General features: G+C 46.0%; 2 protein-coding genes across 5 annotated transcripts in view; both read right to left on the reverse strand.

Moving 5' to 3' along the window:
• Nucleotides 1-9,012: 9,012 nt before the first annotated feature.
• Nucleotides 9,013-14,586, reverse strand: COPRS (coordinator of PRMT5 and differentiation stimulator). 3 transcript variants are annotated; one of them, XM_027034447.2, is made up of 4 exons: nt 14,424-14,586; nt 12,003-12,069; nt 10,133-10,354; nt 9,013-9,450 (listed from the first exon to the last, which is right to left on the reverse strand). In XM_027034447.2, the coding sequence occupies exons 1-4, from the start codon at nt 14,520-14,522 to the stop codon at nt 9,281-9,283; spliced, it is 558 nt and encodes a 185-aa protein (XP_026890248.1). In that variant the 5' UTR covers nt 14,523-14,586; the 3' UTR covers nt 9,013-9,280. The 3 variants fall into 3 exon arrangements, with proteins under 3 accessions (XP_026890248.1, XP_053067670.1, XP_053067671.1); XM_053211695.1 differs by having other exon boundaries at nt 10,133-10,350; nt 11,999-12,069; XM_053211696.1 differs by lacking the exon at nt 14,424-14,586 and adding an exon at nt 14,122-14,270 and having other exon boundaries at nt 10,133-10,350; nt 11,999-12,069.
• Nucleotides 14,587-16,797: 2,211 nt separating this feature from the next.
• Nucleotides 16,798-25,470, reverse strand: part of UTP6 (UTP6 small subunit processome component) — a 28,875-nt gene continuing 20,202 nt past the window's right edge. For both annotated transcript variants that reach the window (XM_027034446.2, XM_015082603.3), the window contains exons 14-19: nt 24,958-25,137; nt 23,211-23,291; nt 23,001-23,110; nt 21,822-21,888; nt 19,319-19,391; nt 16,798-18,390 (exon numbers count right to left, since the gene is read on the reverse strand). In XM_027034446.2, coding sequence (XP_026890247.1) covers nt 18,233-18,390; nt 19,319-19,391; nt 21,822-21,888; nt 23,001-23,110; nt 23,211-23,291; nt 24,958-25,137 — 669 coding nt within the window. In that variant the 3' untranslated portion in view covers nt 16,798-18,232. The remainder of the gene's footprint in view (nt 18,391-19,318; nt 19,392-21,821; nt 21,889-23,000; nt 23,111-23,210; nt 23,292-24,957; nt 25,138-25,470) is intronic.

A 25,470-nucleotide genomic window follows, 5' to 3' on the forward strand; every position in this document is an offset into this window, starting at 1 on the left:
ACTGGTATTACATGTCCTCCTCAGCCCTCATTCTTCCAGGCTGAAGAATCCTAACTGGGGAGCTTGCCCTCGTGGTAAAAGCCATTCATCACTCTACTGTCTGGCCCCTTTCCAGTTCTATTACAACTTTATTGGAATGCAGAGGCCATAACAACAGAAACCGCAGTGGCTTCCATTTTGAAGAGCCTTTTACAGGGACATGAGCCCCATTTATATATTCACACCGATGGTCAGCAGGGCTGTGACTCGCCCAAGTCACACAGAGTGACAACAATAGAGCCCAGCAGAGGAGACTTCCAACTGTCGTGACCTCACACCCAACGGCCTACAGAAGGGCACATACAGGAGTCAGGGCACATTCAGCTGCAAGTGATGGGGAAGGTTCTATCAGGCTGGCTTAAAGCGGGGCGCCTGGGTGGCTCAGTTGATTGAGCACGTGACTCCTGATTTCGGCCCAGGTCATGATCTCACAGTTTGTGGGTTCAAGACCCACATCGGGCTCTGTGCTGACAGTGCAGAGCCTGCCTGGGATTCTCTGTCTCCTTCTCTCTCTACCCCTCCCCTGTTTGCACTCTCTCTCAAAAATAAATAAACTTTAAAAAAAAAAAAAAAAAAAGATGGGCTTGAAGCATTAAGGAGGATTTACTGAATAACATAACTGGAAGTCCTAAAGTAACAGGCTTCTGGGCTGGTTGACAGGGGCTCAATGATGTCATCATGGTCCCAGTTTCATTCTATCTTGCCATCCACAGGGGCTGCACTGAGTTGTATGGCAGCCCCCTCCCACCAGAAAAAGATATGCCTCCCTCCTAAGCCCTGGAACCTCTGAATGTGACCTTATTTGCAAAAAGGGTCTTTGTAGATACAATTAAGTTAAGGATCTTACCATGACTAGAGGGTGGGCCCTAAATCCAATGACACATACACCCTTATAAGAGACAGAAGAGAAGACAGACCCGGAGAGAAAGGCCACAAGGAGAGGAGGCAGTGACTGTAGTGAGTGGCTGCAAGCCAAGGAATTCTGGCAGCCACCAAAAGCTGAAAGAGTCAGAGAACATAATCTCCCCTAGGGCCTCTGGAGGAAGCACAGCCCTGCTGACAACTTGACTTTGAACTTCTGGACTCTAGAACCATGAAAAAATAAATTTCTTTTGTCTTAAGCCACCACATTCATGGCAATTTGTTAGGCAGCCTAGGAGACTAATACAGGGGACTAGAGATTCCATGATGAGGGTTAACTTAGGCCTGAACTCCATGCCCTGCCCCTACGTCCAGGGGTGGGGGTAGCTTTTCCCAAGGTCCACAGGCCGCAGGAGAAAGGGGTGGTCTTCAAGAGGAGGAGGGATGGATGTAGGAAAGGTAACCAGAACGTCCACCCCAGTCACCCTGTAAAGACAGAGTGCCATCTCCTGAGCATCTGATGGACTCTCTCTGGGAGAGAGAAAAGCATAGGAAATACAAAGGGTACTCCGAGGCATGACCTTCACACGTTGGAGGTACAGGGCTGCACCGCCCAATGGTATCCTCCAAACCCTGAGAACAAAGTTGAACACGTGGAGCACAGAGAACCTTCCTCTACAAACAGTGGGTGTGCAAGTGTCCAGGGGCTGCAAAGATCATGCACACGGAGGAGCCCACGGCATCCACCCGGTTGCCTGTGCCAGGACCCCAGGGTCCTCCCAGACTCCTTCCTATCCCTCCTCCCACCCTCGGTCCGTCCCCACTCCTGCCAGCTCTACCTTCCATAACCAGTTCCGATCTGTCAGTGTCCCTCTGTCTCCATAGCTATCACTCTGCTTGAGGTCACCACCCTCTCTCACTAGGTTGCAGCTCCCAGACGCTCCCTGCCTTCCATCTTGGCCCCCACCACCATGCTCCACCGGGAACTAGAAGGATCTTCTGAAAATGAGGGTCTGCCCGTGGCTCATTCCTGCTGCACACCTCTCAAGCCCCTTGGCATAGGTTTCAGGCCCCTTTTCTCATCACCTGCCATCACCATCACCATATCCCTCACCAGCTCTCCAAATACACGAGTCCTCTCGAAGCACACGCAGTGCCTCTGCCCCCACTACTTGCCTGGCCAAGTCCTCAAGGGCTCAGCCCCGGGGCCCTCTTCTTGGAGTGGTCACCTGGAGCGCCCTCCCCTTCTGGGTTCCCACCGCACGCTGGGCTTGGGCAGTCCTCCTGTGCTGCCACCCTGCCCTGTGGCTCTGAGCCCCCCAAGAGCAGAAACCAGGTCCCCCACCTCTCCGTCCTCAGCACACGGCATACAGCAGGTGCTCTGAAAGAAACTGATTGGGGAACCTGGGTGGCTCTGTCGGCTCAGCATCTAACTTCAACTCAGGGTATGATCTCACAGTTTGTGGGTTCGAGTCCCATGTCGGGCTCTGTGCTGACAGTGCGAAGCCTGCTTGGGATTCTGTGTCTCCTTCTCTCTCTGCCCCTCCCCTGCTTGCACTCTGTCTCTCTCCCTCAAAAATAAACAAACATTAAAAAAAAAACTGGAAAAAAAAAAGAAAGAAACCAATGAGTAAAGATCAAACCCGCATTGCATTCCCTTGCTTTTTCTGAAACAAAATTCGTCCTAGACTTTTGCTATATCTCAATGTTTTCCTTGGGGCACCTAGGTGGTTCAGTCTGCTAAGCATCCCACTTCAGCTCAGGTCATGATCTCACAGTTCATGAGTTCAAGTCCTGCGTTGGGCTTTGTGCTCACAGCTCAGAGCCTGGAGCCTGCTTCAGATTCTGTGTCTCCCTCTCTCTGTGTCCCTATCCCACTTGTGCTCTCTCTCTCTCTCTCTTAAAAATAAATAAACATTTTTTAAAAATCTTAAATCTCAGTGTTTCCCATCTTGGCAGAGCAAACATAGAAGCCCAGATAACAGGTCAAATCCTACCTTTGTGAGGCCAAAGGGCCAATTATTTCACCTCCCTGGGCCTCAACTCCTCCCTATGTAAAATGAGAATTAATAAGCCTTCCTTCATAAGGAAAACCACCTAACATATCATCTGGCACAGGGAGGCAGCACAGCGTGTTTTCCTTTCCTTCGCATATGTGCACACTTTGCTTGAAGTCAGCAAGCATATGCTAAGCACCCACCATGCGCCAGACTCTGGGGTAGGTGTTGGGGGGCACGTAACGAGGATGACCCTTCCCTTAGATTTCACAGTAATCTTTCCTGACAGATGTCATCTCTAAAATCAGGAGTAAATCCTGCCTCTGGATTCACAAGTGGATTGCTAACCCTCGGGCAGCCCGTTCTCAGGAAAGTAAGTAGCCCTGAGCCAGCTCAGCTTCAGCTCCAGCGACCCTCGCCCAGTGGATCTCGCAGAAGGCAGTGTGCCGATGGGTCTTTACCGCCACCAGCTGGAGAATCGGAATAAGGCCACAGGCAGCAGCCAGGAGAAATTCAGGTACCTGCCGGCGGTTGCCAAACACACGGCCCTAACTTCTCTATCTGCCACGTTTATTCAACAGCTCAGAAGTGGTCAGAGGAAATTGCTGCTGAAATCAAAATTATCTCACCAGAAAAAAAAAAAATTTTTTTTTTTTTAAGGCAAAGCAACTGCACCTTGCAATGGTCAGAATTGGAAACGTGCCTCCTGGGGAACGTTCTCTCTCTGGACTCCAAGGGGAGGACCAAAAAACCCTGTAAGGTGGAGGGAAGGATCTTCTTCAGAAACCATGGCTATGTTTACTCCACGGGCCATTGTCAAGTACAGACCCTCGCGGCATTCTGAAAATCTTGGTGCCCTGGAACCCAACTGAACTGTCCTCCTGCCCATAAACACCTGCAGGATCTAGCTCAGTCCTGGAACCAGCTCAGTAGAAACTGCCAGAAGCGGAGAGGCCGTTCTTTCCAAAGACCTTCGCTTTGCGGCCAGACTCACTAAGTCAACAAAGTTGGAGCCAGCCCCGCTGCTTGCCTTCCTGTCACGCCCTCCAACTTCTTCTCCCTGGCCTGCCACGCTCACACACACGTGTACACACACACACAGACACAGTCCTCTGGATCCAGCATTCTGTTATTTGCGTGGGGAGTCTGCCTGGGAGAACTGGGAGGCAGAATCCAGACAGGCTACAGCCAGGGTCTGGGGTTTTCTCCTTCTCCATATTCCAACCATCTTATGGAAGATTGGGTCCAAGAAGGTAAACTCTGGAAAACCAAGGGCAGTGCAGCACCAAGGTATTTACTTAGCCAATGAATGTGCTTCCGTCTTCCTGGAAGGCAGTCTCAAATGTCCTCAGTGCAGTGGAACTTTGCTCAGTCCACCCAGTCACTTCTATATGTAGGAGTGGTCGCCTGCAGCCTTTACGGTCAACCCACCCAGCCACTCAGGTATTTGAGAACAAAGTGAGGGAAGACTCACTCACCCGCTATACCCTCCTGGGGTCTCATGATGACCAAACTGTCCCCACGTTAAGCACAGCACCAAACTAATTTAGGGGTAGCGTGAAAGGGTGCCTTCCCTCAGAATTTCCCAAAGGGAAGAAAGTCATAACAGACAGAAACACACTGGAGCCATCAAAAACCCCCACAAAATTACCTACAGAAATTATGAATGGCATGGTTCTGTTTCTTCTGCTTCAGTGCCAAAACTGAAAGCTTTCCATCCAGACAGAACATAAAAACAAAAAATTACCAGCACTCTGGTATTAATCAACCCATGATACTTGAATTTTTCTTTTAAGTAGGCTCCACGCCCAGCAGGGAACCCAGCGACAGGCCTGAACTCATGACCCTGAGATCAAGACCTGAGCTGAGATCAAGATTCAGACGTTTAACCAACTGAACCACCCAGGTGCCCCCGCTCCACAGTGATTCTTTCCATACACCATCTCTGCCGGGCTGATGACCTACATCCCCCGGCCCAAGCAATAACTTGTTCTCATCTGGTAAGTTTCTGTTAATATTGCTTCTCTTGCATCTGCGGCGTTCGAGAAGCAAAACTGACGTTCTGACCATCTTACTTTCCAACCCTGAGCTTCCACCGGGGCCTCTGTGGTTCTCCTTACATCCTCATGCAGTACCAAGTGGGGGCAGTGGGCACAAGGTAAGCTCATGTCCGTCTTCAAAGGTTCTCCCTGTCCCACGGCCCCTCTGGGTCCATCAGGTTCTCTGCACGCTTGAGGCCTGAGCACCTTCCTGCAAGATGGTCCTGACTGCCTACGAGAACCAACAGCTGTCACGCTCTGAGGACCTAACCTCCCAGGACACGCCAGGAAGCAGGGCTCATGTGCCACCTGCTCTTAGCCTTCCCAGATCTGTCTTCTGCATTTTTCTTCTCACAACCCAGGGGGCTTGGGGGAGAGGGACTGAGGACTGTCTTTCTTCAAGACACATAGTCTGTTGGTCCAAAACCTGTTGCCTCTTTACAAGAACAGAAAGAAAGAGAGAGGGAGAGAGGAAGGAAGGAAGGGAGGGAGGGAGGGAGGGAGGGAGGGAGGGAGGAGAAAAGAAAAGAAAAAGAAACATTTAGAAAGAAAATAAGCCCCTTTTTGTAAAACAGAAGATAGAAAAATGTCTTGGCTGTCTTTGACCGTGTCACATGCCTCCACTAAGGCAACGAACAGCATGCTTACATGGAGAGAGGGCGTGAGAGAAACAAAGGCATATCACAAATGTCATCTGGTCACTTGATAAACACGTATTTACTCTCCTTTCCCTCACTCAAGATTTTTGCTGTGGTCAGTTGTGATTCCTTGCTTGGTAAATGACATTGTTTGAAAGAAAGGTCAGAATCAAGTTTTCTCTCTTGTTCCTCCGAACAGTCCCTCAGGCACCTACATTTCTCCACTGGCTTCCTTCTGCTTCTTTCTCTCCGTTCCCTTCTTGTCTCTCCCATCGCTGCCTCCTCCCAGGCTGGCTCACACATCCCAAGAGAAGCTGGCTGGAAGTCACCATTGCCCCCAGTCAAGAGACACAACAGTGCCAAAGGCACAGCTCAAGTGGCCACATGCATGCCCCAAAACATTTTAGCCTGAAATGTCCATGCCCCCACCCCTGCACCTGCCCCAAGCCAGTACATTATATGAACACTTTCTTTTTTTTAATGTTTATTTATTTTTGAGAGAGGGTGCAAGCAGGGGCGGGGCAGAGAGAGAGAGACAGGGAGAGCAAGAATCTCAAGCAGGCTCTACACTCTTAGCCTGGAGCCCGATGCTCACGTGGCTTCATCTCACGAACCGTGAGATCATGACCTGAGCCGAAGTCAAGAGCTGGATGCTTCATGGACTGAGCCACCCAGGCGCCTCATTATATGAACACTTTCTAATTCCTACATCCCAAAATGCCCTTTTTAGCCTTCATCTTACTTGCTCTCTGTAAAAGATGGTCATTCCCTCCTTAAAACTCTCTTCTTAGGGGTGCTGGGTGGCTCAGTCAGTTAAGCATCCGACTTCAGCTCAGGTCATGACCTCACATTTCGTGAGTTCAAGTCCCGCGTTGGGCTCTGTGCTCACAGCTCAGAGCCTGGACCCTGCTTCAGATTCTGTGTCTCCCTCTCTCTCTGCCCCTCCCCCACTCACACTCTGTCTCTGTCTCTTGAAAATAAATGTTAAAGAAAAACAAATTCTTAAATAAAAATTAAAAAAAACAAAACTCTCTTCTTAGATTTGGCTTGACTGACACCTATGCTCACCTGGTTCTCTTTTTCCTCCACTGTCACAGCCTGGCCCTGGGTCCGACCTTCCATCTAGCCTTTCGCTGCAAATGCACTGCAAGCTTCTGTCCTCAGCCCTCTCCTCACTACACACCCTCACAGAACAATCTCAACCTGTCAATGCTGCAACACCTTCCAAAACCTCAAAAATCCCCATAACATGCCCTCTCCTTCCGCCCTCCTCCTTGTCCCTTCTGATGCCAGACACATATATGCAACTGCCTATTGACGGTTTAGCTAGAAAACAAAAAGCCAGAGAGAGGATAAGATTGCTAATTTCTGGGTGCCTGGGTGGCTCAGTTGGTTGAATGTCTGAGTCTTGATTTTGGCTCAGGTCATGATCCCAGGGTTCATGGGTTCAAGCCCCACATCAGGCTCTGTGCTGACAGTGCAGAGCCTGCTTGGGATTCTCTTTCTCTTAAAATAAACTTAAAAAAAAAAAAAAAAGATTGCTAATTTCCTATATTTGAAAGGAAGTCAGGACCACAGAGCAGACCAGGACCATGTGGGGGTAGATTCCAACTCAAAACAACGGAGAATTTTCTCACAAAGACCACTAGCCAACAGTGGATGGGCCCCTTCTGAGGCAGTGACTAGAAGAAAGGATTCTTGCACATGGTACAAGGCCAAACTAAGCAATATTAATAGTCTCTCCCCATGAGATTGATACTTCTCAGCTCAGCATTCAGAGATTTAAAAAGATAGATATTTGTTGTTGGGTTTGTTTTTTTTCATTTTGAGTACCTAAAAGCACTATTCATTTTAGGACACTGATAAGAAATCATTGCAGGGCACCTGGGTGGCTCAGTCGGTTAAGTGTCCAACTCAGTTTCAGCTCAGGTCATGATCTCACAGTTCGTGAGTTCAAGCCCCGCATCAGGCCGTGCACCGCAGAGCCTGCTTGGGATTGTCTCTCCTTCTCTCTGTCCCTCCCCTGCTTGTGCTCTCTCTCTCTCTCTCAGAATAAATAAACTTTAAAATTTTTTTTAAAAAGAATAAAGAAATGCTTGTTCTCATGCCGGTCTAATCAGCTCTGACACTGGGAAGAGGAGACAAGGCAGAGCAGTATAGTGACAGGGTCTATGACTGTCCCATCAGCAAGGATAGTGGAGGGGACATTTTTTCTCCCTAGGACAGTTTTGGTCATGAGGCCCCTCACAGTGAAAGCCACTGCTTTCCCTCATCAGGTTCTGCCTTGCTCACACACTTTGTGGGGCCTCTGAAAAATCATGTAAATGGTTAAATGCTCATTTAACCGCTATGGAGCTGACTCAGATTTCAGATTTGAAACTTGTTCTTGAATCAGCTTCAACAGGGAGGCAGGGAGGTTAAGAAGCAATCCCTGAGCTTGCCAGAGAGGTAAAGGTGACTTAGTCTGGTGCATCGCAGACCTGCCAACGCATGGTCCCCAGATCCCGCCTCTAGGCGTGTTCTCACACAGGGGTGAGCAGCCAAGGAAAGCAGACTCCAAAGTCACGTGTGGGTTTAGGGCACGGTTCTGCCATTTCCTGGCTGTGAGATCTTGGAGAAGTCCAAACATTTTGTCTTTTTTTTTCTCATCTCTAAAATAAAGCAACTTAGGGGCACCTGGCTGGCTTACTCAGAGAGCACATGACTCTTCATCTCAGGATCGTGAGTTCAAGCCCCATGTTGGGTATAGAGATTACTTAAATAAATAAAACTTTTTAAAAAATAAAATAAAACAAAATTAGGCAATTAAAAAAATAGTGACTTCAGGGGCACCTGGATGGCTCAGTCAGGTAAGCAACCGACTTCAGCTCAGGTCATGATCCCATGGTTCACAAGTTCAAGCCCCAAATTGGGCTCTGTGCTGACAGCTCGGAGCCTGGAGCCTGCTTCAGATTCTGTGTCTCCCTCTCTGTCTGTCCCTCCCCCACTAGCGCTCACTCACTCGCTGTCTCAAAAATAAAAATAACTTTAATAAAATAAAAAATAAAAAAACAGTGACTTCATATAAGTAATTATAAAGAGTAAAAGATTAAATGGAAAGCAGAGTTCAAAATCCTTTCATACCAATTGAGGGCTATATAATTGCTGGCTTAATTTATTTGCCATTTAGTGTTCCAACTTGCAGAAAGCCCTTGTTAACTGAGTAAACGGTCAATTTTTCATCAACAGGAAGAGAAATCAGTCACAAAGTCATCAACGTCTCTTGGATTCCAATCCCTGGCCAAAACATTATTTTCTTGTACAGAGTACTTTTAAGGGTCCAAGTACCTCAAGCCTTAAAAATGTAAGCCAGGTAACTTTAACTGAAGGAGTAAGGCTTTATCTTTAAGTATCTAATTAAAGGGGTGGGGGGGGGGGGGTGGGGGAGACAAAAGCAAATCAAATTTTTTCTACCTTTATTTATAAAGAACACAGCTCCTCCTGACACAGACACGAACACTCACACGTTCCAAGGAGGAGCTCAATAAAAACAACAACAACAATAGCAGAACTGGAGGACATCAGGACCTAATTTAACACCAGTCTGTGTGCCCGACTCGGGGATCACTGGGAATGTGTCCTCAAATATGACATCTCACCTCAAACAAAGGAAGACAGGCCTTCATCTGGAGGGTGCACCCACCCCCCAGGCAAAAAAGCTGCACACTCAATCTTCAGCATCATCGAACTGTCCTGTTTCAAAGACCATCTTGGAATAGTGGGGTATCAGCGGAGGTGGGTGGTGCCAACTGGGGTCATAGATCATATCTCCTTGCGGGGCACAGCACACCCAAGGTTTGACCTCCTGAGAAATGCAACCCTGGATGTCATCGGCATCTGCAAGCAATTAAAAAAAAAAAAAAAAACAGATTAAAAGGAGAAGGGGAGGTAAGATACATAGCCAAAAAATGTCTAGGGGACAGACACTAGCCATGTCTTTGTTTAAAAATACACATGCAGGGTGCCTGGGTGGCTCAGCCAAAGCGTCTGACTTCGGCTCAGGTCATGATCTTACGGCTCGTGCTTGATTCAAGCTCAATGTCGGGCTCTGTGCTGATAGCTCGGAGCCTGAAGCCTGCTTCGGATTCTGTCTCCGTCTCTCTCTGCCCCTTCCCTGCTCACGCGCTTGCGCTAACACAAATAAACATTAAAAATTTTTTTTCAGTACACAGGCAGAGCCCTCCTTCAAGGATTGCATGCCCAAGCTGTGCTTCTCAGAGGACGGTTCTTAGTGCAGAGGAAGCAACCGCAGAAGAGCACTGCTGTCTGCAGCAGCTAGATTCACACAGACATTTCTAGGAGAGTAACATTGCTTTCATGTTAAAACTGATGCATTATAAAGTCAACTGTGAAATTTGCATTTTTCCCCCAACATGAAAGAGAAGCTGTCACAGAAATTTCAGCTCTGTAAAAGGTTATCAGGCTGAGCTCACAGATGTGGGTCCTTCATCCAAACTGTCAGCCTTTGGGGTAGCCTGGTAGGTAACCTGGTCTGGGACCCTAGAAACACCACACCTACCATACGGATTCCCTTGATCTGCTTTCAACTCCAAGTCCCAGTCCTCGTTAAAAAGATCAGCAGCCTGTTCCTTGGGCGGGCAGTCGGACACTCCTTCTGACAGCTCCCAGGTATTCAGGTCCCCATCAGAATCCTCATCCTCCACGGCAAAGTCTTCCTCTTCCGAGTGGGTGCCCTCACCATGGGCAGGACTACCATTAGGGATGCTCTGTGCTCCACTGGCTAAGAAATCAACAGAAGGAAGGTTTTAAAACCACTAGCAACTACACAGGGACTACTCATGTGCTTGGAAAATGTTTGGCAGACATACTAAGAGGGCAAGAGTAAAACAAGCATACAGAGTTCTTTAGCCACCTGAGCACTTAAAAAAAACTGTTCTGTTTACATTTTTCGAAGTAGGATTGATCATTTCTTTTCAATAAAATCTTTTGCCTTAAACGAGGCCATTAATTGTCAGGTCTTATGTACACAGGGAATCAAGCAAATCGAGCACAGTTTATATATTTAAGTAGTTTACAGGTAACTGAGGCAAAGCACATCTGGCAGATGATAAGCTTTCACAATACAAACTTTAATTTTTACTTGTGTATTTCTCTCTTCATCATCAAAGAGCACATGACAAGGGGCAGTGGGAGGAAAGCAGGCAGAAGAGCAGAACCCATCAGCCACAGAGGCAGCCACCACGTCCCCTCCTCCTGACATTGGGGAGAGCTGGAAGGTATATTTTCAAAAGGTATCAAGATAATAGAATAAAAGTCTGGGGAAGGATAATGGACCCCAAGTACATGGTGATGCCAGGTCAGAGCTGGGAAAAGAATCAGCCTAAAAACAGCCATGCTATTAACGCTGTATAATAATACCAGCTATAAGCACAAAAGTCATAGGTCAGGGCATGGGTTCTGGAGCCAAACTACCCTGCTCCAAACCCCAGTTCTGTCAATTCTGAATTGTGTGATTGAGCTGAAATGTACTCAACCGACTCGTCAGTAACTTAAACACAAAATCATCACACAGCACAGCAATTCCACTCCTGAACGGATACCCAAAAGAATCGAAAGCAGGTATTTAGGCAAGACTTGTACAAAAGTGTTCATAAGAGCATCATTCACAATCACCAAAGGGTATAAACAACTCATAAATGCCTATCAACTGATGAATAAGCAGCCAAGATGTACTATATCCAGACGATGGAACTGTTCAGCCATAAAAAGGAATGTACTGATTCATGCTACATGAGTCTTGAAAATATCATGCTGAGTGAAAGAAGCCAGACACAAAAGGCTACGTAGCATACCCTTCCATTTGCACGCAACTCACATTCGCCTGTCCAGTACAAGTAAATCCACAGAAAGATTAATGGTCTGGCGCAGGGAGGGCGGGGGGGCGGAATCGCTCAAGGAAGGGGGTATGGGGTGGGACTACTTATCAGTCACAGGGTGACCTTTTGGAGTACTGAAAATGTTCTGGAGCTAAATAAGCGTGGTGGTTGCACAGAACTGTGAAGGTACGAAACGCCACTGGCTTGTACGCTTTAAAATTATTAAGTGGTAAATTTTATATTTGTGTTTTACCACAATCTTTTTTTCGTTTTTACTCTGAGCCTCGGTTTCCTCATTTGGAATATGAAGACAGGATTGTAGGATTGTGGTGTCTTTCTCAATAGAAGGGAAGGGTTTGGTCACAAGGTGAGGCCTTCCCTTCAGGAAGCTCCAGCGGGGCTTCCAAAGGAGGATGCCACGGAAACACTAGGCAGAAAAGGCAGCAAAGAGAACTGGCCAGGAAGAGAAGGTAAACAACACACAGGGACTGTCCCTCTCCTCGATTCCTTGGTCTCCCCCCACATCCAGCCCAGTCTCCACCGCCTACTTGCCTAGCCGATCCATGGCCTTCTCAGTGTCTCTCTCCTGACCGGAGTGGTCAGCTGGGACAAAGCCAGCCTGCAGGAAGAAGAAACAATTACCCAGGACTCGGATATCTGGGGTGTCCCCAGTATTAAGCTATTGCCTTGCAGCCCCAAACCCACCCCTCTGTCCTCACCTTTGTGAGGGTGGGGCTGGGGCGCTGCGACCCACATCTCTGCTTTGCCCTATAGATGTGGCAAGGCTGGGGAGCCAAGGGCTTCGCCCTTTCCTCCTTCTGCAGACACCACCCCAGCAACACTCCGCCCTTGCGGCAGCAGCACCTTCCGCTCGATCCCGTCTACACTTTGCCAACACTTGCAGAGGCAACCTCATCACTGGGCTCTCTCTCCCAGGCCCTCAGGACCCCTCCTCCAAGCTCAGAGACCCCAGCAGTACTTGGGGGCTGTGCTTCCTCCTCCGAGATTGGAATTTCAGCTCTGCTAAGGCTCTCTTCTGGGCCTGTAATTTTTTTTTTTTTTTTAAGTTTACTTATTTATTTTGAGAGAGACAGAGAGAGCGAGCAGGGGAGGGGCAGAGAGAATCCCAAGCAGGCTATGCACTGTCAGCACAGAGTCTGACGCAGGGCTAGAACTCACGAACAGTGAGATCATGACCTGAGCCAAAACCAAGAGTCGGATGCGAAGTTAACTGAGCCACCCAGGTGCCCCTGAGCCTGTAAACTGTAATCATTCCAACCTCATTCCTTTGTTCCCTCAGCCCTAGCGGTGGTAGCTGTTTCCCCACAGTTGCTACCTCCATGTTCATTTCTACCTTTTCAGTAACTCAACATTCTTTCAACTTCTGTCTCCTGATACATGGGGGCAACAGAGCTTTAGTTCCTAAGTGTCACTGAAGGGAAATACTTCTTCCCCCACAGCCAACCATATGCTTCTCTGCTCCCATCACTCAGAAGTTCCTGAAATCCTGTCCCTTCCAAGACCACTTTAAATGGAACAAGAAATGTTCGCAGCCTGCATCCAAAGACCTGGTTTTAATCCCAGCTCTTGCCATTCATTCAGGGTGTGACCTTGGATACATCACTTCAACCACCATACCTGGGTTTCCTTCTGGGGAAAGCGGAGATGACCGTCCTGACCTTGCAAGGGGCTTATGAGGGGATAACACTTATGAAAACACCTAGCACAGGGCAGGAATGTAGCATTTGTTGAATTTAAATCCACCTTCTTTGCCCCTACATCGAAACTGTACTTGGCACCTGCCCCAATTAGCTCATGATGTCGTCATCCCCAGATTTAAGGAATAAACTCCCTCTTCTGTAGTCAATGACAACCCGGGGTCACTACTGCAGGTCAGCTGGTCGGACCCTTCGGGTGGACCACTGTCACAGCCCCCTGCCCAGCTGACAGCATCAATCGCCACTCTGCTCAAAAATCTTCAACAGCCCTCCATGCAGGAGTATAAAATTGACCATGGCATTCCCACCTCCCCATCACAGCCCGTCGACCTGTTGAGCACCGTTCTCTCCCCTGGCCCTGAGGCTCTGCGTCCCCAGCTCCCAGCCATTTGTCGGGTACTGCCTCACCTCCACACCTCTGCAGGCACCCCCACCCCCACCCTGTCACCTTGGAGAGAAAGCACACATCCCTATCTGCTACGTCCTGATAAAATCAGTCCATCCTATCTGCACGCGGAAGTTTTTTTGTTTTTTTCACTAGCGCTACATCTTTCATATCTTACTCTGGTTTAGTACCATCTTTGATGCTTAAACAAGCATTCCATTCCTTCCTCCGATTAATAGCTGTCTATCGTGGTGGGCCCTAAGCTAGGCGCGGGGTTAACAGCAGTAACCAGGGGATTCCTACCCTCACGGAGCTCGCCATCTAGCAGAACTTACTGACTGTAAACAAGGGCAGGTGATGCCCGTAATAACGGTCTTTGGAAAACCAGGAGCTGTCTGGCGCGCAAATGAAAACAAGTTTCTGGAAACCCTGCGTCAAGCCGGGCCTTTGGTTTCAGTAAACAGAAAAGGAGAGCGCATGAGACATCATGTGGTGCTCAGGGTGAGCTGTGCATCCCCACCCATGGACACAGGTCCTGCGGGGACGGCGGGCTCCTTGCCGCCCTCACCTGGCCTCGCTCCAGGCCCCGGGCAATGGCCCCCAGCTCTCGGTCAACGGCATCGCTTCCCATTTAGCAAGTAGGCGGAGGCGCCCCCGGGACAGCCAGCCTCCCCTCCGCTCCCGCTCGCCTACTCACGCCCTCGGCGGCCCCGCCCCGCGGCCCCGCGCCGCCGCGGCCCGGCCGTTTCCAGCGCGAACGCGCGCCCAAACGGCGCCCCCCGCCCGGCCCCGCCTCGCCCGGCCCTGCCCGGCCCGGCCCGCGAGCCCCGCAACTTCCCGCCCCTCGCCGCAGGCGGCGGCCGCGCTCACCCCCGGGCTGGGGGGCGCCTCCCGCGCGCTCGGCAGCGGCGGCCCCCGAGGCGGCTCGGCGGCCCCCAGCGCCCGGGCTCCGGCGGCCTGACGGTCCATTCCTGGCGGCCCGCGCCTCCGCGCCCTGGACGCTGCTCGGCCACGTGACGCGCCCGCCTGGCTGCCAGCCGGAGGATACGCCGCGGAGGGGCCAATCAGCCGGGGGTGCTCCCGGCCGAGCGGGGCGGGACACGGGTCACGAGGAAGCCAGGGGCGGGGCGGGGCGGCGCGGGAGGGGCGGGGCGCGCCCGACAGCCAAGCCCCCTTCCTAGGGTCCCGCGTTCTGATTCTTCTCGCTCCTCGTGCTCCTGCTCCTGCCGGTGCACATCCCAGGGCTGGCGACTAGCAGGGTCTGAAATGCCAGCTGTTATCCCTACCCCACCGCGCTGATGATGTGCCTCAGCCCCCAAATCTCGAATCCCTGGTTAGACTAATCAATTACCCGAGTCTACCTGATAGTCTACAAAGCTCAGCTCTCAAAAGTTTGAATGCAATTTAGACCCAACCACATTTGTCACAGGTTTCCGTAGAACTCAGGCTGGAACTGGGCTATAACCCACCCACAAATGGATGAGACAGTTCAGCAGCTCAGTGATTCTCCACGTTAAGTTAATGACAGTTCTTAGAAACCAGGACAGATGAAAACGATGTCCAGACACGGTATGACGGTCACAGTAACCCTAAACATTTGGTGCTGTCACTGTAGTCTGGCTGGGCTCCAATTTTTTAATGCTCAAAGTCTGGCCCTCTACAAGCTGAGGGCAGTAGCAGATCGGCAGGGCCTGAGCTGGGGAGGAACCCTTCCCTGCCTTTCCCCACGCTGCCTAAACTCTTAATAACATACCGGTGCTCAAGGTGTGATACTCATTTTAAGAATGAAATAGAAAAGCTAGAAGCTGGGATTCCCTGCTCACTAGGCCACTTTATGACAACCTTTCGGGACATTAGGGAGCTTATTCCTTCATCTCCCTGTAAGGATGTGTTTATAAACCATAAAAGACATTTGAACAAAACTAGCATTACGGGGGTGGGGGGAGAGGCAAAGTGGGTAAAGGGAAGTGGCAGATACAGGCTTCCAGTAGTGGAATGAGTAAGTCATGGGCATAAAAGATACAGTACAGGAAATACAGTCAATGGTATTGTAGTGGACCTGTATGGTGACAGATGGTGGCCATGCTGTGGTGAGCACAGCCACACAGCAGGAGTTGTCGAATCCTTGTTGTACACATGAAACTAATGTTGACATTGTCTCAACCACACTCAAATTTAAAAATTTAAATAAAAGTTTTTACTACAAAAAAATTAGGGTAACCGCTGATACACAGTATTTTTTCTCTCCTCTATGTAGACCTTCCTGCAGGGAAAAGAATGTGGCCAACTAATGTGTGAGCTGTTCTGATCCATGAGTCAGTTTCCCCAAATCTAATTGGATCCAGGTCACCACTCTCCCATAGAACTTTCAATGGCAGAAATAAAAGCTCTATTATCTGTGCTGTCCACTATGGTAAACGTGTGGCTATCAAGAATTCAAAATGTGGCCAGCGTAAATGAGAAAATAATTTCATCAGATGTAAATTGCCACACATGGCAGGTCTAGGTGAACTAGCCAGATGCACCTTGGCAACCTGCATAACGAGCCCCAAACCTAGGTGTTGGGATGATCCCAGGTGACCCACCTTCATCGCCTTGCGTTAAGGAGCCAACCACCACCCTCCTCACTCTCATCTCTTACAAGCATGTATCTCCCTCCTGAAACAAAATGCCATGTCGGGATTGGGAATGTTAAACTTCCCAGGACTCCATGAAAAGGTCAAAGAGGAAACTGTTCTTATTTTACAACAAATGACAAGCAAACAACATTTAGAGTACAAAATCTCAAAGTAAAAATGCCCTAAAATAGACTCTCATATCTTTAGGAACTCAACATATAATAAAAGTAGTACCACAATCAGTAGAGATAAAGGGCTAGCCACAAATGGTGTTGTAGAAAATTTAGTTAAGTGGTTGGGGGGAAGAAAATGAGTTGTCTAAGGCAAGAGGAATAGGTATCATACACACACATCTTCTGGGCATCAAAAAACACCACAAAAAAAAAAAAAAGCTAGGGGCAAATTATTTGCAACAAAGGAGAGACAAACTAAAAATTAATATTCTTAATATTTTAAAAATTCTTTTAAATTAGTAAGAAAAAAGTTCAAAAAATAGTCAACGTGAAAAAAACAAGAGAACAAAGAAAAATACATTAAACTTCATTAATACCCACCGCAGGTAAAGTATTGACCTTTTCCTACATTGCATGAAAGTATTCTCATACATTGCAAACTGGCAGTACATATCAGTATCTTTAAAAGTTATACCCTTTAATCCAGTAATTCTACCAGCAAATATCACACTCCTAAAGAAGTAACCAGGGATGTGAACAAAGATTTATAAGAATCATCAACAGCATTTATAAGAAAAAAATCAGATATACAAGATCCAACCACAAGGCATTAGTAAAATAAGTCATGGCTCATCCATACAATGGAATGTTATAAATTCATTACATGTTTTTAAGGCTATTTAATGACATAGAAAAATAACATAAGTGAAACATACTGCTAAGGAAAACTACACTTCTCTCAGTGACCTGAATGCTTCTCCCAGTGACCACAGTGTTAAGTTAAACGATGTAAAATTCAAACAGTAGCCTACCCTACTACCAGAATGCCCTCTCTGCTCCAAGCCATCCTCCACTCTGGCTTCTGAAGGCCTTCTCTACTGCTCTCATCTACACCCTACCCACGTCCTCCTTTTGTTGCTGGACCTCCCCACTGTAGACACTTCTCTGAAGATTAGTCCCAGACAGAAGACACTTTTGTAAAGTCTTTATCCTCTTAAAGGACTTTTCCCAATACCCAGCATCCTCTTCTGCTGCTTCAACAAGCTCTCTCAGGATGTCCAGCTGTCCCGCCAAACCCTACCGCCATCCCAAAAGCTTCCCTTCTTTTCTGCTAATGGTGGGCACTTAATGAGTGAATGAATAAGTAATCTAACAGTATAAATCCAATGTCATAAAGGAAATCAGAGTTTAACTCCAGATGATGAGGTTATAGGATGCTTTAATTTCTTCTCCACATTACTCTGCTCCCTCTATATTTCCTACAACAAATGTACACCATGTATACTTTTTTTTAAATATTTTTTTTAATGTTTATTTTTTGAGAGAGAAGGTGTACACATGCTCTCAGGGGAGGGGCAGAGAGAGAGAGAAAGAGCATCCCAAGCAGGCTCCACCCTGTTAGCACAGAGCCCAATGCGGGGCTCGAACTCCCAAACCCTGAGACCATGACCTGAGCTGAAGCCGGACGCTTAACCAACTGAGCCGCCCAGGGGCCCCATGTATACTTTTTTAATAAGGAGAGAACAAACAAATGGAACTGTACTTTCTCCTCCATTATTACTGGCCCCTAGGTACAGTTTAGAGCTACTCATTCTTGACCAAGGGTAACAAGAAAACTCAGTTGTATGATTTCCATATATTTTGAGAAACATTTAGGACCGTACAGTAGTAGGTCAGACCTTAACAAGTAGCTTCTTGCCACTAAATAGCAATTCTCTTTTCTGGAATTAAAAATTAACACGCTAACAAAACTAAAAAAGCATGTCCCAAAATCAGACAGCCATCTTGTCTGCTATCTCTCAACAAACTGCAGATGAACTCCTAATACAAATCTGGCCAAGAGGGCTTACAATGCTATTTCCCAAAGCGGGCTACGTTCTTCCTCTTGTCACAAATGGCCGGCTTGATGCATAGCGTGTTTAGCTACAAATGCTTCTGCTGACTCTCCCTGCAACATTTTCATGGCTCGCCAATATATCTGCCCGCAGTTCTCAGGTCTACCAAGGGGGTGGTTCAGTTCTTCTTTGATGTAATCCATCCAAAGATCTTTAAAGGGAAACAGTATGTTATTACTGTAAACATACAACTAGATCATTGATAAAGCTTTATTATATAAACTATTTAATACTGATTCAATATAAGATTTCTAAGAAGCTGAACTTGTTGCTATTATCTCCCTAGAGCCCTATGTAAAACAATGCCTCTCTCAGCTTCTTTACACTGAGAAGTATCAAAACTTTTTTTTTAAGTGAAAACCTTCATTTTAAATCAAGACAATCCACATATTTCATAAACCAAAAATACTAAATATTTTAGCGGGAGGATTTTGCTGAGTCTCTTTCAAGGTGAAAGTGAGTTTCGATGAATTCATTATAACCTTCTTATAATGCTTAATAAAACTTGCTTAGGTTATGAAAAATGCCATTTTCATTCACCTCACCAGGAGAAAGTCTGCTCAAAACCTTGTAAAAGCTAACGTATTTTTTTAATCTAAATTTAAGCACTATATAATATTTTTGACTTCATAAGTAAACAGATTTATATGACATACCTACAGCCAGAAATACGTTTTGTGGGTCCTCAATGAGGACAATGTGGCAACAGCCAGTGACAACTAATGTCAATTAGTATCCCGCTCCACCTTTGCTATCACTCCCACTCTTATTCCAACCTACATTAACCTTTCCTTTACAAATACCACATTTTTAAGAGTATCAAACCCAGCAAATCTTTCTCTAATCCAGAGTTCTTAAAAGAAGACCCACAGACTCTTAATCTTGTGAACTTGAAATTATAAGCCAAATTATGTCTGTAAGTATTTATGCACAAAGTAAGGGAGCAGGCAGTAACAGGATACCATCTTTATTCTCAAAAAGGGCCATGACCCACAAAGAGTTAAACACTGTTCTAACCACACTGATGGGTTACAGACCACACATGCAAACAGACGTGTCTGTAACTGAAGTTTACTTACCAGAATCTACAGATCCGAACTCTCTCAAAGCCCTCTCATAATATTCTCTTAAGTTCACCATCTTGCAGGATTCCTAACAAAATAATCAGACAATCTTGCCTCAAAAGCCTAATTCAGAATGTCACAAATTCATTTCAATCACATTGTTAAACAGCTACCACCCATTAGGTATTTGTAGGGGAGAAGGCTCATGATGTAGGATGAACACAGCCTGGCTCTCAACATATTCAGAGGAAAGTCAAAATACAGGAGACACCAGAGTGAAGTCAATGTCAAACAGTGATAAAAGCACTTTGCTATGATAGCATGGAAAAAAGCCTGATCAATTCTCAGTTGGGGGAACACGGGCAGGTTCACAGGAAAATATATCTGAATGACCTGAGGGAAGAGGAGGATTTAAGTAAGTAAATTGGGAAGGTTTACTCCCTGTAGCTTTGGCGCATCTGGACTCTGGCACATATTAGCTATGTCCACCTTAAAACTTATTATGTGAAAGCAAAGCCTATATAAATACTAATTATATCACCTGCAGCGAGTTTTTTAAACCCTCTGACTTTAAGTTTCCCCACCCATAAAACAATAATACCTCTTAGAGCAACTACAAGTATTAAATTAAAATGCTGACTAGGGGCACCTGGGTGGTGCAGTCAGTTAAGTGTCTGTCTCTTGATTTTGGCTCATGATCTCACAGTTCTTGAGTATGAGCCCCACATCAGGCTCTGCACTGACAGTGCAGGTTCTTGGGATTCTCTCTCCCTCTGCCTTTCTCTCTGCCCCTCCCCCACTCAAAATAACTAAAAAAACTTTCTCTTCACCTAACACTGTATTCGTTTATAAAAAATCAACTTAACTTCATGTCATACACATGCATGAAAAACAATCACTCTTTGTTAAAGGCTCATAACGGGCAAAGGACAATGCAAAGTCCCTTCTTGGTGGTACCCCCTTTTGGTCTTGCAATCTGCACGTCTCTGAAACCAGTATCATGACCTCCTTTATGGAAGAGGATGCCAAGGTTTAGAATTGCCCAAGACACATAACTATTATGTTATTAATCTGAAGCCTGGTTATTATTATGCTCTCTTTGCTCCTCCCCACTTGCACTCTATCTCTCTCTCTCTCTCAAAAATAAAATAAAAACATAAAAAAAATTAAAGAAACAAATTTAAAAAATGTACTTCTTTGGGAGGACCATCTTGCAGTATACAAAGAGCCATAAAAAAACTATTATCTCCAGTCCCAGAAATTTATCTCAAGAACCTGAATTATTATTCAAAAGAATAAAGGGGAAAAAAAGCTGTATAAACAAAATGCTTACATCACTCTTATTTTCATTATCAAAAATCTGGAAACAACCTGTATGTAATGGACTGGTTAAGAAAACTACAGGTTTAAGAATAATACTACAACCATTAAAAATGATAACCATGTGAAAACACAGGAAATGTGTTTACAAAATAATATTGAAAAAAGAAAAAGAAGAAGAAAGAACCTCCACATGGCACGTATGTCAGAAATAATTCTTGTATGAAAAAAATCTTATGTGTATATGTGTAAACAAAAAAGTTAAACAATTAAAATTAAAATAAATATGGTTGGCTGCATTATTGTGACAGAATTACAGACACATTTGGATTTTCCTATATTTTTTTTTTAATTTTTTTTAACATTTATTTATTTTTGAGAGACAGAAAGAGATAGAGCACAAGCAGGGGAGGAGCAGAGAGAGGGAGGGAGACACAGAATCGGAAGCAGGCTCAGTCTCTGAGCTATCAGCACAGAGCCTGATGCAGGGCTCAAACTCACGGACCGTGAGATCATGACCTGAGCTGAAGTTGGCTGCTTAACCAACTGAGCTACCCAGGCACCCCTTCCTATATTATTTTTTAAACTGAGACTTTCTTGTAATTTTCCTTACTTACAAGTTCAGTTAAAACCACCTGAAACAGGGGCACCTGCATGGCTCAGTTGGTTGAGCATCTGACTCTTGGTTTTGGCTTAAGGTCATTATCTCACGGTTCATGGGTTCAAGCCCCGCATCCGGCTCCGCACTAGCAGCATAGAACCTACTTAGGATTTTCTCTCTCCCTCTCTTGTCCCTCCCTCGCTCACACATGCACATGCTCTTTCTCTCTCAAAAAAAAAAAATAAATAAAACTTAAAAAAAAACCCACCAGCAACAGTTGCTGAGTGCCTACTATCTACCTCATAACCCAATACGAGAGACAAATGGGATGCTCGGGTGGGAGGAAGCAGCACCTCCCAACCTGGCAGGGAGAGTTTCCTGTATGAGGTAACAGCTGAGCTTTCCACTTTCCAGACATGTACTTTGTCTTTTTTCCTTACCATTCCTTAGCCATCTCTCTGAAAAATGGTTAGATGAAGAGACCAGAAATGTACACCATGTACATAAGAAGAGCTTTTTAAATGATGAAATGCTGCCAGAGATTGGTAACCATTAATTCATTTGCCCAGACAAGGAACACACTGACAGCACACTTACTTGCTCCTTTTCAAACTGGATTATTTTCCTGAAAAAATCAACTGAAAATGGACGGCTTTCCTGCAAACTAAAATAAAGGGAGTAAACTGTTACCTTCCACAAAGACACAAAGCCTCTTACATCCCATGAATCTAATAAATACATATGCCTGCACCTCCACAACACATGGTTTAATAAAGACCTGGCCACGACGCAGGGCAAGGCCTGGACTTGACCACCAGTCACTCAATAACACCAGTGTCCAATGAGTTACCCCTCACCCCCACCAAATTCCTTCCTATCCAGTTTTTCCTGTTGTCTTCTTCCACACTTTTACAGTTTAAAGTTCCCTCTGCCACATCTCAAGTCTTTTCTGAAGATGACCGATAATTCCACTTCTAACAATATATTCTAAGGAAATAATTTCCAACATGGACAAATAATATTTGTATGGAAATGTTCACTAAAGCCAAATAAATTATGGTGCGACAGAGCAGTATATACATAACTATGTTTAATAAAAGATGTTTATGCAGAATTGTTACTGAAAAGGCCAGTGCAATGTTCACCAACAAAATGTAATATAGTATAATCTCAAATAAGTGAAAACAAAATCTTTAAAGAATATATTAACCATGTGTTTTTTCTCTTGATGATGGGATTACAATGAGTTATTGGTTATCACCCTTTTTTTTAAATTTTCCACAATAGGCATGAACTGCTTTTATTGTTCAAAAAAAGAAAGACTTGGGGCACCTGGGTAGCTCAGTTGGTTAAGCATCTGACTTTGGCTCAGGTCATGATCTCACGGTTCGTGAGTTCAAGCCCCATGTCAGGCTCTGTGCTGACACCTCAGAGCCTGGAACCTGCTTCGGATTCTGTGTCTCCTTCTCTCTCTGCCTCTCCCCTGCTCATGCTCTGTCCCTGTCTCTCTCAAAACTAACCATTTAAAAAAAAAAAAAAAAAGAAAGACTTTTTGAAAGTCTCTTGGATTACTTCCTCAGATACTATTTGCCATACACACACAATCTGGGTGTGAGGGGCTGAGTATGGGTGGAGAGACGAATAACAGCAATGAAAGAATATGAGTGTTATTTTTTTAAGTAACCTCTACACCTAACATGGGGCTCAAACTCACAAGCCCGAGATCAAGAGTCACACGTTCTACTGACTAAGCCAGCCAAGCGCCCCTAAGAGTACCTTTTAAACACAGCTCTGGCCTTTTTGTAGCCACCGCTTCGGTAAGCCCAGTCCAGGTACTTATCCTTCAGAGTGACGGAGTCGGCACCTTTGACAGCTGAGAGAGCTTTCTACAATTTAAAAAAAAAAGACAAACTGCATGAGGAAATTTATAAATATCAAAGCATATTTTCTCTGCCCACCACAAGACTCACAACATGGGGCCTAGACCTTAAAAATGGCTTCAGTGTCTTCTTGGCTTTTGGCACCTTCGCTCCACTCTGCCCAAGAAATCCACAATGGTAGACAAATCTGGTCACAAAAAGAAAAACAAAAAGTTAGAAAATGATGGCCTAGCATTGTGCTCTGAAAACTAGTCACCACAGAGACAGGGTCCTGCTAAGATAACCAATATGTAAAATATGGATGCACTCCCAGTCTGTCCTCGCTGTGACCAAATACTCAGTGCCCAGTAGGAATGGGAGGCCAGAGCACACACAGACTTGCGACCAAGACCCCCAAGGCAGCACTCTCCTATCAGAGCTGGCTCCCTTCTGCCGGACAGCACTGCCTACAGCTATCCTCAGGCATCTCTGAACTAAGCAATGAAGAGTCCATAGCTGGTCAGACCCACAGCTACCCAGGTCACATCTCTGCTGTCTGGGGACCTACCACACAAGTACTACCCAATCCAGGCTCAACGATCTCATCTTCATTCATGTCTCAGAAACACACACCGATGAGCAGTAAAATAATTAAGAATTTTTCCCACTTTTACTTTCCCACTTTTACTTCCAGAACACTTTTCTCCTACTAACATAAAAGGGCCTGCTAATATATTTGTTTTTCAAGTTTTTTTAACATTTATTTATTTTTGAGACAGAGAGAGCATAAATGGGGGAGGGGGCAGAGACAGAGGCACAAAATCCGAAGCAGGCTCCAGACTCTGAGTTGTCAGCAGAGAGCCCAACATGGGGCTCGAACTCACAAACCATGAGATCATGACCTGAGCTGAAGTTGGCTGCTTAACCAACTAAGCCACACAAGTGCAAAAGGGCCTGTTAATATAAAAGGACCTGGCTGGCTCAGTCAGTGGAGCGTGCAACTCTTGATATCAGGGTTTTAAGTTGGAGCCCCATGTTGGGTGAGGAGATGACTTAAAAATAAAATCTTTAAAAACAAACAAAAAAAGATTCACTGCAAAGCTTTAAGGTTTAGGAATGTATGTGTGTTTAGGGGCACCTGGGTGGCTCAATCAGTTAAGCATCCAACTTCGGCTCAGGTTTCATGAGTTTGAGCCCTGCATTGGGCTCTCTGCTTTCAGTGCAGGGCCTGCTTCAGATACTGTCTCCCCACTTCTCTCTGCCCCTCCCGTGCGCACATTCTTTCTCAAAAATGAATAAACGTTAAAAAAGTGTGTGTGTTTAAAGATCAGGCTTAAGGGCGTCCAGATGGCTCAGGTGGTTAAGCATCCAACTTTGGCTCTGGTCATGATCTTGAGATGAGTTCAAGCCCCGCGTCAGGCTCTGTGCTGACAGCTCGGAGACTGGAGCCTGCTTCAGATTCTGTGTCTCTCTCTCTGTTCCTCCCCTCACTCACGCTATTTCTGTCTCTGTCTCTCTCAAAAATAAAGATTAAAAAAAAATTTTTTTTTTTAATTAGGCTTAAAAATAAAAAAATAAAAATCAGGCTTAAGTTCATCTTTGGAAGCAAGTGAAAATAATTCTCTATTAATACTTCTCACTTGTAAGATATCAAAACAGAAGACTTTCATATGATTTAGTCATTTTTCAAATAGTGAATTAGAAATAGGCTAGTAAATCAAAGTAAACCCTTCCACGCCTGACCCCTGACCCCCGGGCACAAATGCACTCTGGAGCCAGCTGTTGTCAGGCACGCAACACTGCAAAGGATCTCTGCCTCGAGTCTCAAAAGGTTTCCCAAACAGGAGGAAGTACAAGGGACCCAGTTCACAGACCTGGGCTTTCAGGTGTGCAAAAGCTTCTTCAAAAAGCACAGCTACATCGGGGCTCTCGGAGTCAATCAGCACCTGCAGCTTCATCTGCCACATCGTTACAGAGTCTCTGAACGATTCAGTCCCGGCTACTGCCACCTCCAAAGCTTCCTTCAAGAAGTTGTGATGCAGCAACAACTCAATCTAGAGAAGACAAAGGATTACTGGAAAATTAACTGCAGAAAGCTAAATCTCATTTTTTTTTTAAACATAATTTAAGCTTATTTATTTTGAGAGAGAGAGAGAAATACAGCATGAGCTACGGAGGGGCAGAGGGGAGAGAGAGAGAAAGAGAGAGAGAGAGAGAGAGAAAGAGAGAGAGAAAGAGAGAGAGAGAGAGAAAGAGACAGAGAGAGAGAGAGAGAGAGAGAAAGAGAGAAAGAGAGAAAGAGAGAGAGAGAGAAAGAGAGAGAGAGAGAAAGAGAGAGAGAGAGAGAGAGAGAGAAAGAGAAAGACAGAGAGAGAGAAAGAGAAAGA

Source organism: Acinonyx jubatus, chromosome E1 (genome assembly GCF_027475565.1).
Source record: "Acinonyx jubatus isolate Ajub_Pintada_27869175 chromosome E1, VMU_Ajub_asm_v1.0, whole genome shotgun sequence".
In the NCBI taxonomy this organism is placed as follows: domain Eukaryota; kingdom Metazoa; phylum Chordata; class Mammalia; order Carnivora; family Felidae; genus Acinonyx; species Acinonyx jubatus.

Bases quoted from the DNA above. Each gene is read 5' to 3' on its own strand.
- COPRS (XM_027034447.2), bottom strand. From the start codon at position 14,522: ATGGACCGTCAGGCCGCCGGAGCCCGGGCGCTGGGGGCCGCCGAGCCG. The intron at 12,070-14,423 runs GTGAGCGCGGCC...TTCTTCCTGCAG, and splicing joins AGGCGCCCCCCAGCCCGGGG to GCTGGCTTTGTCCCAGCTGA. The intron at 10,355-12,002 runs GCAAGTAGGCGG...TTGATTTCTTAG, and splicing joins GAAGGCCATGGATCGGCTAG to CCAGTGGAGCACAGAGCATC.